The following is a 19810-nucleotide window of genomic DNA, read 5'->3' as shown; positions in this document are numbered from 1 at the left end:
ATTATAATAGATCACTGTGACGATGAAGAAATCGACGTAACTGTTCAACATTTTGAGGGAACATTGACCGATCCTGACAATGAGATTGATTTGAACAACGAGGAAGAATCAGAAGAAGCAGAAAAAAAAGATAATATTGAGGAAAAGGGAGATGCTGCGGAAGATGACATTTGCCAACCCTTTACATCAAAAAGACCAAGATTAGAATAATTAATTTTTTTATAACGGTTTTTTTTATTTGCGCACCACGTTCCGTGCCTGACTTGCATTCGCCGTTTTAAATTGTTGACACTTTCACGAGTTTAATTATATTATTGAATAATAAAGACAACCCTGGCAAAAAAATTCTCATAATCTTAATAATAAACTGAGTGGATTAGGCCTACAGGGGACACCACATAAAAAAACGCGCCACTAACTCTACCGCAAGGTGGTAAGGAAACGAGTTCAAAAGTATACTACAGCCTATGAGAAGTGAGATACGGCGAGATAAGGTCGCTGAAACCGTATGTTACAAAAAGTATCCTACTTTTCCCGGCTCTAACGCCAAAACTATTGGTCGTAGGAAAAAAACCTATACTTCCTTTTTTGTAGAAAATTTAATTCCCTACCATATTGCATTAAACTATTTTAGCCTAAGTCTAATGGAAACCGAGATTTGAAGCTTATTTCGATGTTTGTGCTATATGACATTTTTTAAAAGAAGAAATTATTTGTGACATACATTCATCGTGCCAGACTGTAAAAAGGCAAATTATGTATTTTCTGTTAAGACATCGATATTTCATCATTTTGATATCGATTCGAAGCTATTTTGATTTGATAACTAATATTATATTGGCAGACATGGATAATGTAGATATTTTATGATTTGCGTATTATAATAATTGCGTTACAATATTAATTTTTTTAGGTTTTTATTTTCATTAAATAGTTATTTTATAACTGTAAAAGTCACAACAAAATTCCTGTTTGTAATTTGACAATTTTGAAAATTAAAATATTATATAATAGGTACATTTTCAGTACTACAACCGCTCATTTATTAAACAAGAAGTTAAATTAAGCAACTAATTAAATTATTATAATTAAATATTAATACAATAAGGGGTATTTGTATTTACATTTATCAAAATAAAAAATAAGTTAAATTATGAAAATAAATATTAATACTTGAACTTATTAAAAATTAAATAATTTTAGATATTGCGCTCGAATTCTTTTCGCGTTTTACAACGCCCGATTGTTTCACATTAGATGGCGCGACGCGCAAGTCGCCACTCTCAGAGAGCCCCCGCCTCTTTCCTCACTCGTTAGGTGTCATATGGCCGCACTTGCTTGCGTTTCTTCGAACGTGTCGAGTCCGTTACCTCTTTCTTGACGTATTGATCGTTGCGGCGCGTGTTCTGGAGACCAACCGAGCCAGAGTCGGATCACCAGGTAGAGCTCACCGCCAGGAAAGGGAGAGCTGCGGCAGCTAGCGTCCGAGAGGGAGGATCGAGGCGAGAAGTCCGGTTCAGCGAGCGGAGCCCTTAAGAGATTTTCATTGGGACGCCATATTTGTTACTTTTATTTGAGGGTTCATATTTTTAGGGTTTATACCGTCATTTTTAAGGATTAACTATTAATTGAAGGTTAACTATCACTTGAAGGTTAACCATCATCCAAAGAAAAACCCTTAAGGTTGGGTGTGATTTTGGACCGCCAATTGAAGATTAACCTTCAAATGATGGTTAACCTTCAATTGACGGTCCGAAATCACACCCAACTTCAAGGGTTTTTCTATAGTATTTTTTTAACGGTTAACATAAAAAATTGAGTGTATTTTTCCATAAGGGGGATGAGTTATTGAACAACAAAAATTTAAAAAATCTGACCCACCCATACAACAATTGGTTTAGATTTTTTCGATTATATACATAAAAATGTATTATTAATTTTCAATTGTATTTTTTCTTTATTTCCTCGAAATTCGGTAATTTTTCAAAATAATTACCTCTACGAAATGGGTTAAGTTAGGTTAGTTTTTTCGGAGTAGAGGTGTGTACGGAGATGCGTTCAATTTACTACACATAAACAGATGGATAAAGCAGTTAAGAATAGATTATGTAAAACGTACGTTGTATATAAAAATTACATGTAATTTGTAAAAATTCTTTTTTTAATAACTTTTTAATAAACAACAACCGACGCTTGAAACCTTTTGATAATTACTCATGGCCATGTTTTTGACAATATACAGGGTGTCCCAGGACCTCACCGACAAACTTTAAGGAATGATAGGTCACACAGAGGGGATCATTTTTCGTTAAGAAAATTTAATTTAATTAACTCTCAGAATAAAATTTAATTTAATTAACTCTCAGAAGAGTGAGATAGAAAGAGAGGGAGTGCACCCGGGTGGGGAATCGGAACGCAGTCCTGCAGTACAGTACGTAAGTGACACCCATACTTAACAGAGTTGGACAATCAATGCTGCGAAGGTGTCAACAATGTAATGAGGTACAGGGCAGGCAATTTGAACAGCTATTATTGTAAATTGTCAGAACATGCAAGAAAAAATAAATTTTATTTGTTCAAAACATTTTACCGAAGATCTGATTTTTCGGATGCATATAGCTCCTTAAGGACGCGTCAGTGATCATATGTTCTTTAACAAAAAATGATCCCCTCTGTGTGACCTATTATTCCTCAAAGTTTGTCGATAAGGTCTTGGGACACCCTGTATATGTTAAGGTCAAAATCATTGGGGTTGGGTCCGTTATTATGCACTTTTACCTAGACACGTAATATTGGACACGTTTCATTGGACACGTAACAATTGGACACCGCACGATTGGACATAGAACGATTCGACACCGCACTATTGGGCACGCACATTGCACGATTGGACACCGAACGATTGAACATCGAACGATTGGGCACCGCCCGATTGGACACCACACGATTGGACACTGCACGATTCGACACCGCACGATTGGACACAGCTTTAACATTGTACGATTTGTGTGATATTTGCGTTATTAACATATGAAGGGATGTATACTGTATTGACCCAAATTGAATCACGTCTTAATTCTCGACCTATTACAGTAATATCCAATGATCCAAATAATCTTTGTGCTTTAACACCAGACCATTTTTTTATTAGTAGTCTACTCCAGGCTTTGCCTGAGCCAAATTTCCCAGAAATTAATAATGAGCATAGACTTTCTCGATGGCAAAGAGTTCAATCAATGGTTTAACATTTCTGGAAAAGATGGTCTACAGAATATTTGACGCAGTTGCATCAAAGGGCAAAGTAAAGGACGTAAAATCTCCCTCATCTCTTGCCGGACGAATTGTGGTATTATGGAAGGACCACACTCCACCCCTGTGTTGGAAACTAGCAAAAATTATTGACATTTATCCTGGAAAGGATCAATTGGTTCGAGTCCTTACATTAAAGACAAAGAACGGGATAATTAAGAGGTCAATAAGCAAAGTCAGTCTGCTACCGCAGTACAAAACTCATGTAACTGAGTAGAAGAATGTATTAATCCCTTCGGAATTGTAAAATTTGACTCATTTTTGACTGTTTAATCAAAATCTGTTAATTCTAAAATTTATATTCATATCAAGTTTCTATAGACTAATGTTAATTCAATTGTATAAGTCAACGGAGACGCATATTATAGTTGTATTGTAACATATTCTTGTCATTTAATATTGTATAATAAGCCAAGTCTAATTATTACATGATATGTATTTTTCATTCTAATTGAAACTAAAGTTTTAATGATGGGCGGTATTAGGTATATTTGATCTATATTATCGACAACGTTAGAATTAGGCAGTGCCTATTCGTATTGTCATCATTATACGCGGAATTCAATGTTTGTCAATCTCTCGCCTAGACAAGACGTTCTCCGTTGACTGCTATAATAAAGTGACAAACATAGAGATATTTAGAGAGTTATTCCTACATATCGGCGTTTTCATTTCCTCACTCAAGAAAATAACACCATGACTCCTATGATCCTATAATATTTTTATCATATTTAGTTTAACGATTGATAATCTAATATTTGTAATTATTAATAAATAATATATTAAAATAATTGTCTTTTTATACAAATTGTTTGATTCGAAAGAAAGTAAAATTTCCAGTAAACTCATAACAAGTACTCAAACATATTTGATTCAGGTTTGAGTCTACTTGGAAATAATAGAGAAAATGCGAGTATACTCTAAGCTTGTTTTAAGATAACTTTACAATTGTTAAAGATAACTGAAGTTTTCCTACAATGAGTTGTAATGCCAAATGTTTGTTATAACGTGTTTCTCGCCAATTTCGTTTATTTATAGTAAGTTTAATTTTATATCAAATTTTTTAAATGTAGATTTTGGAAGGGTAATGTAAGATATGTCGGGTAATGCGGAACACCTTATTAATCTTACAAGAACATAATTTTTCTCTTAAGTACTTTGGTACATATTAATAATCAAATAGTATAGGTACGAATATCTCGAAGAGAAGGAAAACACAAATTAGTCGAGCGAGGTGGGTTCGACTTGCGCGAATAATGCCTCGATTATTAAACATTATTAGTCTTAAGTTAAAAAAGAAAGATTTTTGTTATAATGTTATGAAAGATTGTTGTTTGTTGGACGGAAAACGTTGCTCATTTAAAGTTGATACGGGCTCTGATGTTTCAATTGTTAGTAGTAAATTGATAGGGAAGAATAAAGAAAGGATTGAATTTGAGAATCATAATCTAAGACAAGATATCCTACTAGAGAAAGTCATTTAAATTTAAAGTTTTTGTATGTTCAGATCGGAAAATATTCTCTGAAGATGCCAATGTTTATAACGGAGATTAGTGACGAATGTTTGTGGGGCGTAGATTTTCTCGAAATAATAATTTGAAAAACATTTTTGAGTCTTCTCTGGGAAATTTAGAATTTAAAGAGAAAAAGTTTTGCAATTGCTCCCGAGTGGTAGACTCTTCTGAAAAAGTTTCGTTCTTTTTAAAAAAAACTCTATATAAATAATTCTAAAAACCTCAATGAAGCTCAAACGTTTTTTTTTTTTTTTTTTTAAATAAAAATATCAGGATGTGTTTTCCAATAAGACTATTGCAGGAAATTGTGATATTGTTTGTCATAACATAAATGTGGAAAATTCCTCCCCAATAAAGCAGGTTCTTTGTCACATTCTAAATGCGTAGCGAAGTGAGTCAAATAATATATGAGGAAACAGGGGTAATTGAGGAATTCTAAAGCCCTTGGGTTTCGCTGGTTGTTTTGGTAAGAAAGAAGGACGTATTAATAAGATTTTGCGTGGACTATAGAAAGTTAAATGCTGTTACCAAAAAAGATTCCCTCTCCCTAGGATTGACGACATCTTTGATCAACTCGCAGATAACTCCTTGGTTTTCTATTCTGGATCAAAAAAGCGAATACTAGCAGGTGAAAATTCGCATGGAAAACCGCGAGAAGACCGTTTTCTCCATCGTTAACGGATTATGGCAATTCACCGCCTTTTGGTTTGTGCAATGCCTCCGCGATCATTCGAGCGCTTAATGGAAATGGTCTTAAAAGAATTTTGTTAAAAGATCTGCTTAGTTTATTTAAATGATGTGATCATTTTTTTTAAGGAAGAGTTTTTCAAAGAAGCTTGAGAATTTAAAAAAAATTTTTCAACAATTTCGTGAAGTAAACTTAAAAATAACTCCAAAGAAATGTATTCTCTTTGAAAGGAATGTTAACTATTTGAGGCATATAGTCTCGACAGAGGGTGTGATCACAGACCTCGAGCGGTGAAAAACTGGCCAGTATCGCATAATAAAAAACAATTACGGAGTTTTCTAGGATTTTGTTCTTATATATTACTGCAATTTTGTCCAAGGGTTTTCTTTCTTTGCAAACCTCTATACTCACCTACAGAAAATTGTTCGAAATTTGGGGAGAGAAATGCTAAGAGGTTTTCAAGAAGTTGAATCGGATTTTTATCTTCTACCCCGGATTTTATCTTTTCCCGACGTCTATAATAATAATTATTATATTATTGTATACATTTATTATATTATAATTTATTACAAATTCTAATTTTTGGGCTTTTTGTAACATAAAATTTTACATTACAAATATACGTAACACATGTAACATTTAAAACTTTTACTCATAATGATATATACCCATATATACTTATTATTATAATATTACTCCTGAAAAAAGAAACAATATAGAGCATCCTCTTCTAAAAAGGGCATGTCGTAGGTATTGTTGTCACTTTTCCGCGATGCCGATTGGTTCTCTTGCTGCGCTTACTTCATTTGCAGCTGTCATTGTATATTTTGACAGTTGTGCGTATTAAGGGTTAATAGTGTAATAGTAATAGCTAATAGCATAATGTTAAAGCTAAATAGCGCGCGCGAAACGCGCGTCTGTAGTGTCTAGTAGAGTATAAAATGCAATACTTATAAAAACTGGCGGATTATATTATCCCGCATTATCTGCCATCGCCATTTTCATCTTTAGTTTTTTGTCATACACAATAGAAATCTACACCATATAACACTTGCTAAATAGATTACACTAAAGTTCTATCTTATTGTTAGTTTTACATGCAACAAATAGCGATTAAGAATCTGTGAAGTAGATTAACTGGAAAATAAAAGTATATGAACTAACGCAGTACACAATGTGTACTACACACTAAATCTTTAATTTAATGTATTAATTCTATAACACCTTGTACTATGCTGCCGCTTTGTACGTTAGATTAGGGGTCCAGTAGCTAATAATTCTACTGCTGCCCGCTAGATTATGACACTTAATAGGCTAGATATCGTGATGTTTCATATTGCTCCACTATCTCACAATACCCGCACTTCCTCTATTCTTGTTTTTTTAAGTACTCATAGAGATATCCATTTCGTCTAGGTTCGAATCTGCTTGAAAGTATTGCTTTTTTTCAAAGTAATAGAGAGTTTGTAACTATGCCAATAGATTTGAACAATTTGAAATACTTGTAAGATACTTTTATCCTATCGCTAATTGAACAATATAATATTCAACTTTACAACGTTTCTATTATAAATGTAAAAGTGTCAATGAGAAGAAGTCCGTGCAAAACTGTTCTTTCTTGATCCGAGGGTAGGGATCTAAGACATTATAACAAAACGTACATAAAAACGTAAAAATTTTTAACGTTTAACTTAAAACAGTGCTCGGATATCCATATTGACCCATGTTGACAGAAAGATAAGAACCATATTTTTGTGGATATGTTAATAATGCTTATTCAAAAGATAACATATTAGTCATAAAGTAGAATAATTGTAATAATATAACATATTGAATTAGAAATTTTGCAAAAAGTTTATACATGAACAAGTATCAGACTCAAGTATGATCTGTCAATCAATTGCGATACAGAAGAATTGTGTACATATAGTTAATGTCTTATTAAATTACACGTTTGACCAACGATGGCACATTATCCGTATAGACGCATACGCCAGTGATTCTCGATTTTTTAAATGAAATTATTACAAATTAGCATTTGATCAAAAATCAGAGATAGACTTGATGTATTTTTTGTTGGAGCATCTGCCCAGGTGGAGCAACATGTGGTTCTTCAAATTGGTCGGCTTGCTAAAACCGCGACTGCAAATGTGACATCTGAACGGCCATAGCCCGTTATGTACATACATGTGACTCTTCAGGTCACCCGGCGTCGGAAATGATTTTGAACACTGCGAACATTTGTGTGGTTTTTCCTGAAAAAACACAATATTTTGCAATAAATGTAGATAAAGTAATTCAAGTACAATCGGTCCTCCATATTTTTAATGTAGAAAACAACTTTTCTATTCCTGTTAATATTTCTCATCAGTTTTTATTGGCAGGGTTCAGCAGATAAAGCACCTTAACAAGCACTTACTTAGTAATTCTTTAATATGATTGATTCTTCTTAAGGCCGGTATTCATAATCAGGTCTTATATTTAAGACCGTCTTAGGTACAATCTTAAGATGTCATAAAACACCACAGACTGGTATTTATAGTCAGATTGTATATTTAAGATCATTTTAAGTCTGAGGCTAAGATGCTAATATATGATCGCATTGGCTGGACGGAGTCCTAAAACTGCCTTGACAGACTTAAGACGATCTTAAATATAAGATCCGACTATAAATACCGGCCTGTATCACTCATTATTAAAGTAAAATTTTCTAACTTATCAATGTCTTTGCGGGTTACAATAAAACACGAATGAGTAAACCAAATAGACAACGGAGTTCGATGCTCATATTGCCTGTCACAAATCGCAGAGACGCAAATTTTGGATTTGGTCAAACCTTGTAATTGTTATTTGCGACTACGTTACGACTGGAAGTAGTACTGCTTGCAAAGAAAGCAATACTATTTGCTTGTACTACTAATAATTCTGTTTCTTTAAAACATGTTGATAATAATGATAACGATATTTTTACAATTCTCTTCTTTGATTGGCTGTGACTTACGGCTGCAGTGTAAAAGCTCAAATTGCAAGCCTCTTGCAACTTTCGACAATATGAATTGCTTGTGACTAATGTAAGAACCAATCATATTAAAAATCATTAATCACTTACTAAGCTACTTTTCTACTGAACGCAGTCATTCTTATTCCAATGGTATATGCGCAGAATAAAAGTGTCGTGTTATGATCATACGCACAATGACATTTTCCTTCTAGGAGAGACCGGGGCACCATGAGCCACAAAAATTCAAACTCTGAAAAGTACTTTTAAATATAAGATCTTTGTCTTATTTTTTTTAAATAATTAAAACATTATTTATATATTAAAATTTATTTAGCGTATTTTTGGCAAATATTAATTAATTTTTGAGAAAAAAATTAAAACACATTTTTTGAGAAATAATCCAAGGTGCCCCATACCCGGGGCACCATGGGTCTGTCACTGGAGCACTATGAGTCACACACAAAAACTAGGTTTATTTATTCAAGAAATAACAAAAATTTACAAAAGTTGAAAAAAATTTTTATTTTATATATACGTTTTCTTATGACACTGTTCAGGATTGGGCAGGACAAACAAAGACCAGAACCTACTATTGAAATATCATTTTTTTTTTAAACTAACTTCTGACATGTTTTCTTCAATCAAAAATAACATACGAGTATCAACCTATCATCAACCTATCTATCTATCATCAACCTTGGTGGCATGTGTGACCCATGGTGCCGCAGCATTGGATATCCGGGGATAATGTTATTTCCGGGGCCTCTCAATTTGATAGGTGTATTTGATAAATATTTTACTGAGAAAAAAAATGCCGCAAAACCACAATGCGCTACGATGCATAGTTTTCGAGATATCAATTTTTAAATGTAATGATAGCAACATTGGGTAATTGTGTACATGGAAGGGGTCACCTTGGATGACCTCGATATTTTAATATGTTGTTAAGGTCACCCTTCTGAGTGACCTTCTGAAGGTTTCAGCTCGCACTTGTTGTTTATTTAGAAGTTATTAACAAAAAAAGTTTGAGAAATGTAGCAGTTATTTTGAGTATTAAAAGGCATAAATAACTAATATAATATGTTGAAATAATACATGCATAAACAAAGAAAAGTTATTTAAAGCAGCAAATCGTTGTTTTCGGCTTCTCCATTCACGAGTCCACGTGTTTTCTGCGAAATTATTGTACCAGTTGTCACATGGGTTTGTAGAGTGGTTTACGAGCTCGTTTATATATACTTATCAAAAAGAAGAGTCGCGCTTCAAGTGATCTATCACAATTACAAAAAAAAAAGATATCTCTTTAAATTAGAGCGCCAATTACAGAGAGAACATGTATATTGTCTCAAAAAATAATTGTTGCACTACTTTGAAAAATCTTTACATTGTGTCAATTAGAAAAGAATGTATAATAACAATTTTATAAGATTAAAAAATTTTATTTAAATTTAACAAGGGAATACAAGATATTTAAATACAAAGTTATTTACATGTGTATTTCTTAATGGCCACTGTTTGGCGCTCACCAAACTGTAGTTAGATGCATGTATTGTTTAGTCTCATTACTCGTTGTACATAATATTCTTGCGTACCTAGTCTTAAGTATTTCGGTGACTCGCGCGAAACGTCGGCGGATCGCGATCAACGCGGAATCGATAATCGCGCGACTCACCAATCGGTGCTGCCCTCGCTCACCCCACGAGGGCACCCGCCTGAAGAACAAGTACTCGCTCGCGACACTGTTCCAGCGCCGCGAGCCCTCAGCACTCATCGTTACGCCGGCTCATCGTTACGACGTCTGATCGTTACGACGTCTCGGAGCACGGAGAGATTAACGGAGCACAGATAGAGTATCGGAGCAGAGAGACTTGTGCTAATATTCGGAGTCGCGAGATCATCCGCTCGCTCCCGGATAGTGCGGTCGCCCACTTTCTCGGCTTGTCTGTGTGCTGCCTTTACTTGCTTCCTCCTGCTTGCTTGCTGCCTGCCTTAAATTACTGCTGCCTGCCTCGCTTTCGCCTTGCTTGCTGCCCTGCCTGCGTTGCTGCACGAGCCCGATCGCGACCGAGACGAGACCGCCAGGAGTCGACGGCACAACGAACGGTGAGTCGCATTTGTTTAACTTAATTTTCGCTTTGGGGAGACTTGCACATCCCCCCTGGTCCTTCGAGCTTCGCTTTATCGCAAATCCGGGTACGGCTCTACCGCCCCCCGAGCAACTGGTCCTTCGAGCCGGATTATCATATCAACGCGATTAGTCTATTACCGCCGACCTTTCGCGTGTCCTTTCATTGTTTTAAGTCACCGAATCTTGTGTTCTGTAACGCGTGGTGCAATAGTGCGTGACCTGGCGGGTCTCGCAGGATCTCCCGTTTCGCAACGCTCGCTTCGCGAAGGGAATTCTCGCGTAGCATCGCGCAAACGGCCATCAGCCACCAATCTACGAGAATTCGCTGAATCCTTATTCTCGCATTAACGAGGTGCAATAACGCTCGGCGTGCCGACGACTCGTGTCTCGCGCGGTATCTCTCGTGCAGCGCTCGCTTCGCAACGGGAATACGCGTGCGAACTTTGTTCGTCATAGCTCGGGCCGCAGCCGTTAATCGCCTTAAAATCCAATCCGCGCTAGCCGCGGTAATTAGTCGCCATTTGATTGATCTAATCGTAACCGAAATATTCGGTCGAATATCCGAGTATTCCGGGCCAGCGATACTTTCGCGCATAGAGACAACGGCCGTGGCCTTCGATTACGGGCCGGTCTCGCGCGCGTTGTTTTTCTATATAGTCTCGAGCATCGCTCGTGTTTACGGCGTTGCGAGGTACGTACCGCCCGACCCAGCACTTGTATTATCCCGACATTCGAGCTCCGTCCGCTAGTACCATCGCTCGAAAATATTATTGTCGCTGAGCGAGAATATTTGCCTTTCGAACTCTGCGACGCGTGTTTATCGCGCTAATCCAACGGCTGATATTCTCCGCGTTCAACTCGAGGAATATTATCGAGAATATTCCCTCGGGACTTGCGCGAGCGCCAAACGGAGCCGTCCGTTACCCCTCACCTTGGCGACCTGACTTTCGTGATTGTTTCGCCGGGTTTCGATATTGTTGGGCCGAGTTGCCGTCGCCTCCGACTGCCTATTCGTCGTTTACCCTTCGCTCTTAGCTTCGTCTGTCTGTGGTGGCCGACCCCTTTGTTACATCATGTCGAAAAACGCATATGCTCGTCGCGAAGTATGCAATCGGCGTATGCAGGAAATACACGACCTCTCACTACAAGCCGCGACCGACGCGGCAATACGAGCGACCTTCCTCGCGCGCTACTCGAGCGTAGCGAAGATCGCGGACGATTTTGAGGCCTTCCACCTGAAGGTCATACAAGAAGCGGCGGATTTCGAGGTCGAGGACGGAATCCGAGCCAGTTTCGACAAGATGCATTACGCCGTAAAGAGTCGATATCACCGTGAAACGGGCGCGCCATTCGCAGGCGCGCCGGCACCGCCCTCGGGTCCGGCCTCGGTGGTCAAGTTACCTAAGATCCCGCTGCCGCAGTTTTCCGGCGACCTTACGTTGTGGCCTTCCTTCATCGCGTTGTTCAACGCGGCGATACATAACCAGCAGATTTCCGCGATAGAGAAATACCAGTATCTGCTGGCTTCACTCAAAGGGGAACCACTCAACGTGGTGAAAAACCTGCCGTTTTCCGATGAGTACTATCTGATCGCTTACGACTCGCTGGTCGATCGATACCGGAATAAGAGAAGGTTAGCGGACCATCACTTGAATTCGATAATCGAGGCAAAGCCATTGAAGGCGGAGACGGCCGAGGCTCTTCACCACTTATTAGATACGTTTACCGAGAACACGCGCGCGCTCGCATTGATGAAGTTCCCTACCGATTCATGGGACTTTATCCTACTGAAGTTTTTGTTAGACAAGCTTCCTCGTTCCCTTCGGGAAAAATTCGAGTCGGCTCACCGGGCTGAGGAGATACCGCGATATACACAACTCACGAAATTTCTAGCGGAGCATTGTCAGGTTCTCGAGGCCGTCGCGGGCCCGTCCTCCAAACCCAAGTCCACACCGGTCTCTTCGTTCGTGACTAACGCGGCCGGTTGCCCCGTCTGTAAGGAGTCTCACTACGTGTCGAAGTGCTCCCAGTTTTTAAAACTCTCGCCGAGGGAGAGGCAGGCTAAGGCTCGCGACTTGAGATTGTGCCTCAACTGCCTGCGCTCGGGGCATGGCATGAAAGACTGTCCGTCCGCGTGGGCATGTCGGTCCTGCGGCACAAAGCATCATACGCTTCTGCATTACGAGCAGAGCTCCAATATTACCCCTAAACCCGAACCCATTAGCGCGACTCCTGCCGAACCGGACGCCGTACCCGCTCCTCAGTCGGAGGATGCGCCGATTGTAACAATGACTAGCCTGGCCAATAGAATCGTCCTCCTGTCCACCGTACGAGCCGAGGCGATAGACGCGCGTGGCAATGCGTTCCCCGTACGCATATTGCTGGACAGCGCGAGTCAGGCCAACTTTATTACCGAGGGCTGCCTCCGGAAGGGCGGCTTTCGTCGCACCAAACACAGTGCAACCGTGTTGGCGATAAACGAAGCCAGGGCGGCAACGACGAGGGGCCTCACCTCCCTCGTGATCCGCGCGCGCGGTCGCGACGACACCCGGTTCTCGATAGAGGCTACGGTTCTCTCGCGCATAACCTCGCCGCTGCCTAATGACAAGGTGGAGGTCCAACCGTGGAAACACTTGCAGGGATTGCCGCTTGCGGATCCCGAATATTTCGTGCCCGGCGGTGTTGACATCCTCCTGGGGGCGGACTCGTTTGTGTCGGTGCTACGGAAGGGCCGTCGTAAGGGGGAGAGGGGAGAACCCGACGCCTTCAATTCAGTCTTCGGATGGGTTCTGACGGGCGCGGTATCCCCATCAGTCCAAGCAGCGCCCCTGAGGTCATTCGCGACTACGCTCGAGTCGATCGCGACATCGGTGGGTCGCTTTTGGCAATTGGAGGAGGTGCCGGAGGACACTTCTTGTTCGGACGAGGATCGACGCTGCAAGGAAATCTTCGCCAAGACCACATATCGTGACCTCTCGGGTCGTTTCGTGGTCTCGTACCCGTTCGCGTCGGATCCTCCTACATTCGTCGGCTCGCGCTCCATTGCGGTTAGTCGTCTCCGCGCACTAGAGCGTCGATTTAAATCTGATCCGGAGTTCAGAGCTGGTTACAATAGCTTCATGCGGGACTATCTCGATAGCGGACACATGGAGGTAATTCGCAATCCATTCCCGTCGGATGGCCACATTTATTATCTACCGCACCACGGTGTGTATAAACTCGATAGCACTACCACTAAGTTGCGGGTAGTGTTCAACGCGTCCTCGCGAGGCCCGGACGGTCTGTCGATCAACGACACCCTGCTCAGCGGTCCGAAGCTGCAGCAGGACCTGCTCGCCATCCTGCTTCGGTTCCGCGCCGAAGCGATCGCTCTAACCGCGGACGTGAAGCAGATGTTTCGCCAGATTTGGATAAGCCCGGAGCAATGCAACTACCAACGTATCGTCTGGCGCTTCTCGGAGTCGGACCCCATCCTCGATTATCTACTCAAAACAGTTACATTCGGCTTTAGCGCCTCCCCGTTCTTGGCGATCTATTGTTTGCTCCAGTTAGCTCATCAATATCGCGAGAAATATCCTCTAGCGTTCACAGCCCTACTCGAGGCGCTGTATGTGGATGACGTCGTGACAAGCGTTCGGACGGTGGAACAGGCTCGCGAACTCCGCGACCAATTGCTATCGCTTCTCCGAAGCGCCGGCTTCGAACTTCGAAAGTGGTCGAGCAGCCATCCTGCCGCGCTGGAGGGCCTCGACCCGCAGTTATGTAGCCAATCAATGTTAGATTTCGAGTCAAGCGAGGATCAATCTCAGAAGATATTGGGCCTTCGGTGGCACTCACAATCTGACAGTTTTGGGTTTCAAGTCAACGCGTTGGATCGTGAGTGCACCAAACGCACTATACTGTCGGAAGTAGCGCGCATATTCGACCCCCTGGGTTTTCTGGCCCCACTCACCTTTACGGCGAAGTGCTTAATTCAGCGTCTGTGGACCCTCAAGTTAGATTGGGATGATGAGCCTCCGATGGACATTCGTCGCAGTTGGAGTCGTTTCCAGACGGAGCTCGGCGTGTTATCTTCCCTTCGCGTTCCTCGCGCGTTTAACTCGTGCCACGTAGATCGCTGCGAACTCCACGGGTTCTGCGATGCCAGCGAGCTGGGGTACGGAGCCGTGATTTATCTGCGAATCGTTACGCGCGACGGCGTCGGGGTCCGATTACTGTGCGCCAAGTCTAAGGTCGCCCCGCTTCGCCCCCTCACCATTCCCCGTCTGGAGCTCTGCGCGGCTCTGCTCTTGTCTAAATTAATCGCGTACGTCCGGCGCACCCTCCGCGGACACCTTGACATTGACGACGAGTATGCTTGGACGGATTCCGAGGTCGCCCGGGCCTAGATCCGCTCAGCACCACAACGGTGGAAGACCTTCGTTAGAAATCGCGTTGCCCTCATTCAGGACAACGTGCCGGTATCAGCTTGGGGTCACGTCGACACGGAGTCCAATCCGGCGGATCACTGCTCCCGCGGGCTCTATCCTCGCGATCTGGTGGCCTGTTCGATGTGGTGGGCAGGCCCTGAGTGGCTTGTTCGCTTCGAACCCCGAGTTGAGCCGTCCCACGATTCGGAAACCCCTCCGATCGAGGAGGAGAAAATCGTATCGCTCGTGACGCTCGAGCCGCCTGACGCGGTACATTCATTGCTCGAAAGATTCTCATCAATCGAGAAAATTGGTCGAATTATAGCATACATTCTCAGGTTTGTACATCACTCCCGTGCAAAATCTGCTACTACGACTTTGGCCATAGATCAGCTCGAACTGCATTCCGCGTTACTACTCGTTGTGAAGAGTGTACAGGCGGATGCTTTCCGCGATGAGATCGACCGTCTTCAAAGCGGGAGAAGGCTCCCCAAGCCCTTTCGCAAACTCGCTCCCTTCCTTGATCCGGTGGGTATTCTCAGGGTGGGCGGCAGGCTTGCAAAATCCGGCTTGACATTCGAGAACAAGCACCCTGCCTTACTGCCCTGTAAACATAGACTCACAGATCTCGTTATCGAACACGTGCACCGCACGAACATGCACCCTGGTCGGCGCACGCTGCAATACCTGCTCACGCAACATTATTGGGTCCTCGGGGTGCATCGCGCTATACAGCGAGTACTCTCGAGATGTCATCAATGTTTCCGCGTAAGGCCACACACTTCTCAGCCCCTCATGGCGGAACTACCGGCCGATAGGGTCCGACAGGCCAAGCCATTTTCGATCAGCGGCGTGGATTTCGCGGGACCGTTCAACATAGTCACGCGACGAGCCCGGGGAGTCTCCTCCGTCAAAGTGTACGCGTGCCTTTTCGTATGCTTTTCGGTTAAGGCGGTGCACCTGGAAGCCGCCTTCTCGTTGTCCACCGACTCCTTCCTCGCTGCGCTGCGACGCTTTGTGGCCCGACGCGGACGCTGCTCGCTTCTCTACAGCGACTGCGGAACGAATTTTGTAGGGGCCGCACGGGAACTAGAAGGCCGCATGGGCCTCGCAGCGGAGCGAGAGAAGATCAAGTGGTCCTTTAATCCTCCCTCCGCGCCCCACTTCGGGGGCCTCTGGGAGGCGGGAGTCAAGACCTTTAAAACCCACCTGCGGCGGACCGTGGGTGATCAAGTTCTCTCAATAAAGGAATTCACGACGGTCCTCGCGCAGGTCGAGGCCGTCCTGAATTCCAGACCCCTCTGCCCGATGAGCGCCGACCCTGCCGACCTCGAAGTCCTATCGCCGGGTCACTTCCTCACGATGGAACCGCTCGTCTCCGTTCCCACTCAAGACGTGACCCCGTTGCCGATGAATCGGCTGAGTCGGTGGCAACTCGTCCAACGAATACACCAAGACTTTTGGAGGCGCTGGCATCAGGAGTATCTCCATACCCTGCAACAGCGTCCCAAATGGTGGACCTCAGTCAACCCGCTCGGTGTCGGTGCGTTAGTCCTCATCAAGGACGCCAACATGCCTCCTCTGCGTTGGAGGCGAGGACGAGTGGAGGCGCTGCATCCGGGCAGCGACGGCGTCCCGCGTGTCGCCACGGTGCGGGTGGCGGACGGCACTATCACGCGTCCCCTAGTGAAGCTGTGCCCCCTACCGATGGGCCCTGCTCCACAGGCGACCGATTCAAATTGAAATAAAATACAACTCGTTGTATTTTGGTGGGCGGTATGTTTGGCGCTCACCAAACTGTAGTTAGATGCATGTATTGTTTAGTCTCATTACTCGTTGTACATAATATTCTTGCGTACCTAGTCTTAAGTATTTCGGTGACTCGCGCGAAACGTCGGCGGATCGCGATCAACGCGGAATCGATAATCGCGCGACTCACCAATCGGTGGTGCCCTCGCTCACCCCACGAGGGCACCCGCCTGAAGAACAAGTACTCGCTCGCGACACTGTTCCAGCGCCGCGAGCCCTCAGCACTCATCGTTACGCCGGCTCATCGTTACGACGTCTGATCGTTACGACGTCTCGGAGCACGGAGAGATTAACGGAGCACAGATAGAGTATCGGAGCAGAGAGACTTGTACTAATATTCGGAGTCGCGAGATCATCCGCTCGCTCCCGGATAGTGCGGTCGCCCACTTTCTCGGCTTGTCTGTGTGCTGCCTTTACTTGCTTCCTCCTGCTTGCTTGCTGCCTGCCTTAAATTACTGCTGCCTGCCTCGCTTTCGCCTTGCTTGCTGCCCTGCCTGCGTTGCTGCACGAGCCCGATCGCGACCGAGACGAGACCGCCAGGAGTCGACGGCACAACGAACGGTGAGTCGCATTTGTTTAACTTAATTTTCGCTTTGGGGAGACTTGCACATCCCCCCTGGTCCTTCGAGCTTCGCTTTATCGCAAATCCGGGTACGGCTCTACCGCCCCCCGAGCAGCCATAAAGAATTACAGAGGTAACAGTACAAAATAAAAATATTTTATTAAAATACATAAATTTTTCTTGTAAAAAAACTTGGCGCTGCTAGACCTCGAAATTTTAAATAAATAAGGACAACAATAAATAAAAATAATTCAGAGAAGAATGCGATGGGAGTAATATTAAATGATTATCAGCGTGGATGTGGGAGTGAGTGATATGGGTGTGCGTGACTACGCGGACGGCGGATAATGCGGCTTATAATTAAGTATAGAATAAGTTTATTTATCTATTTAAAATTTCGAGGTCTAGCAGCGCCAAGTTTTTTCACAAGAAAAATTTATGTATTTTAATAAAATATTTATATTTTGTACTGTTACCTCTGTAATTCTTTGTGGCCATTAAAAAATACACATGTAAATAACTTTGTATTTAAATATCTTGTATTCCCTTGTTAAATTTAAATAAAATTTTTTAATCTTATAAAATTGTTATTATACATTCTTTTCTAATTGACACAATGTAAAGATTTTTCAAAGTAGTGCAACAATTATTTTTTGAGGCAATATACATGTTCTCTCTGTAATTGGCGCTTTAATTTAAAGAAATATCATTTCTTTTTTGTAATTGTAATAGATCACTTGAAGCGCGACTCTTCTTTTTGATAAGGTAACATAATTTTGTGACGTGTATCACTTGGGTTATAATTTTTCGGAAATAAAGATACTACTGCTTAAATTTTTTCTAGATTTTTCGAGATATAAAGATCTACCACTTGTTACTTAGGTTTTTTCGAGGTATAATACTACCACTTTCTTTTTTTTAGGTAACAACATATACACTACTATACGTGTACTTGGCGCCTTTTTTTACCTTTTTTTAAAAAAGGTAATTTTGTGCGGATATCACGCCTTTTTGTAGTATATTACGCATTGTATAAACAGTATGTACAGGATAAAGCTATTTGGAGGTATAATACTACCATTTTGTTTTTTTTTAAGGTAACAACATAACAGGGTAACAACATAATACATATACACTATTATGCGTGTACTTGGCGCTCTTTTTTACCTTTTTTTTAAAAAGTAATTTTGTACGGATATCACGCCTTTTTGTAGTTTTACGCATCTTATTCTTATAAGCAATATATCTTATAATCTTATAAACCGTATATAATACAAGGTATGAAGCTAAAAGTGTTACGGACTATTATTTTTAAAGAAAACAACAATTTAATATTTTGCTTAGTTTTTTTTAAATAATAATCTGTAACCCTTTTAGTTGTACACCTTGTATATATTTTTCAATTTCAACATAAAACATAATCGCAATAAAGCATGATTAATGTTAATAAGTCGTTAACTGTAAAATTCTTTATTTATTTTTATTTGCGTGTCTTACTGAATGTTGTTCGCAACTGTATATGTACCGATATCTTCAGGTATCGATATTTTTAATAATTATTTTTACGTCAGACATAATTTTAATTCATCCAATTTTTATTATGTCTAAACATAATTTTTGTCCAATTTTTATTATGTCTAGACATAATTTTAATTCAGCGATTTTTATTATGTCATGACATAATTTTAATTCTGCCGCTAGGGAAATTTTAAGTCGATTGTTATGAATCAAGCTTGAATTCAATGTTTAGGTGTCCCAGGTTGCCGATGACGAGGTCCACATAGCGCGCTCTATAGTTTTCGGTGTCCAGGAGTATTAATACCTTGAATTCGATGGCCACGTGTTTCAAGTTGCCGAAGACGAGGTCCACATAGTGCGCTTCGTAGTTTTCGGTGTCTACATGTATTAATACCTCGAATTCGATATCTACGTGTCCTACATTGGGTGCGTTCAGCCGATACTTTGCTAGCCTAGCAATCGTGAGCAGTCGCTCGTTTTCGCTCGTTTCTTCTCTTTTGACCTACTGGATTAAAAAGAGAGGAAACGAGCAAAAACGAGCGACTGCTCACGATTGCTAGGCTAGCGGAGTATCGGCTGAACGCACCCATTCAGATTTAAAGTTATTAATACACCTAGACACCAAAAACTATGAAACGCACTATGTGGACCTCGTCATCAGCAACCTGGGACACCTAGACATCAATTTCAAGGTATTAATACACGTAGACACCGAAAACTACGGAGCGCACTGTGTGGACCTCGTCATCGGCAACTTGGGACACGTAGACATCGAATTCAACGTATTATTACACCTGGACACCGAAAAGTATGAAACGTACTATCTGGACCTCGTCATCGGCAACCTGGGATACGTGGACATCGAATTCAAG

General features: G+C 41.9%; 1 protein-coding gene across 1 annotated transcript in view; it reads right to left on the bottom strand.

Annotated features, from left to right (window-relative positions):
- Positions 1-6054: 6054 nt before the first annotated feature.
- LOC143901569 (uncharacterized) overlaps positions 6055-19810 on the bottom strand; it is a 229034-nt gene continuing 215278 nt past the window's right edge. Inside the window, exon 6 of the mRNA XM_077414000.1 lies at positions 6055-7766. Coding sequence (XP_077270126.1) covers positions 7554-7766 — 213 coding nt within the window. The 3' untranslated portion in view covers positions 6055-7553. The remainder of the gene's footprint in view (positions 7767-19810) is intronic.

Source organism: Temnothorax americanus, unplaced genomic scaffold, assembly GCF_048541705.1.
Source record: "Temnothorax americanus isolate GAGA-0224 unplaced genomic scaffold, ASM4854170v1 Scaffold35, whole genome shotgun sequence".
Lineage (NCBI taxonomy): Eukaryota > Metazoa > Arthropoda > Insecta > Hymenoptera > Formicidae > Temnothorax > Temnothorax americanus.
The sequence above is the reverse complement of the archived record's forward strand: the minus strand, read 5'-3'. Positions and strand labels throughout refer to the sequence as shown.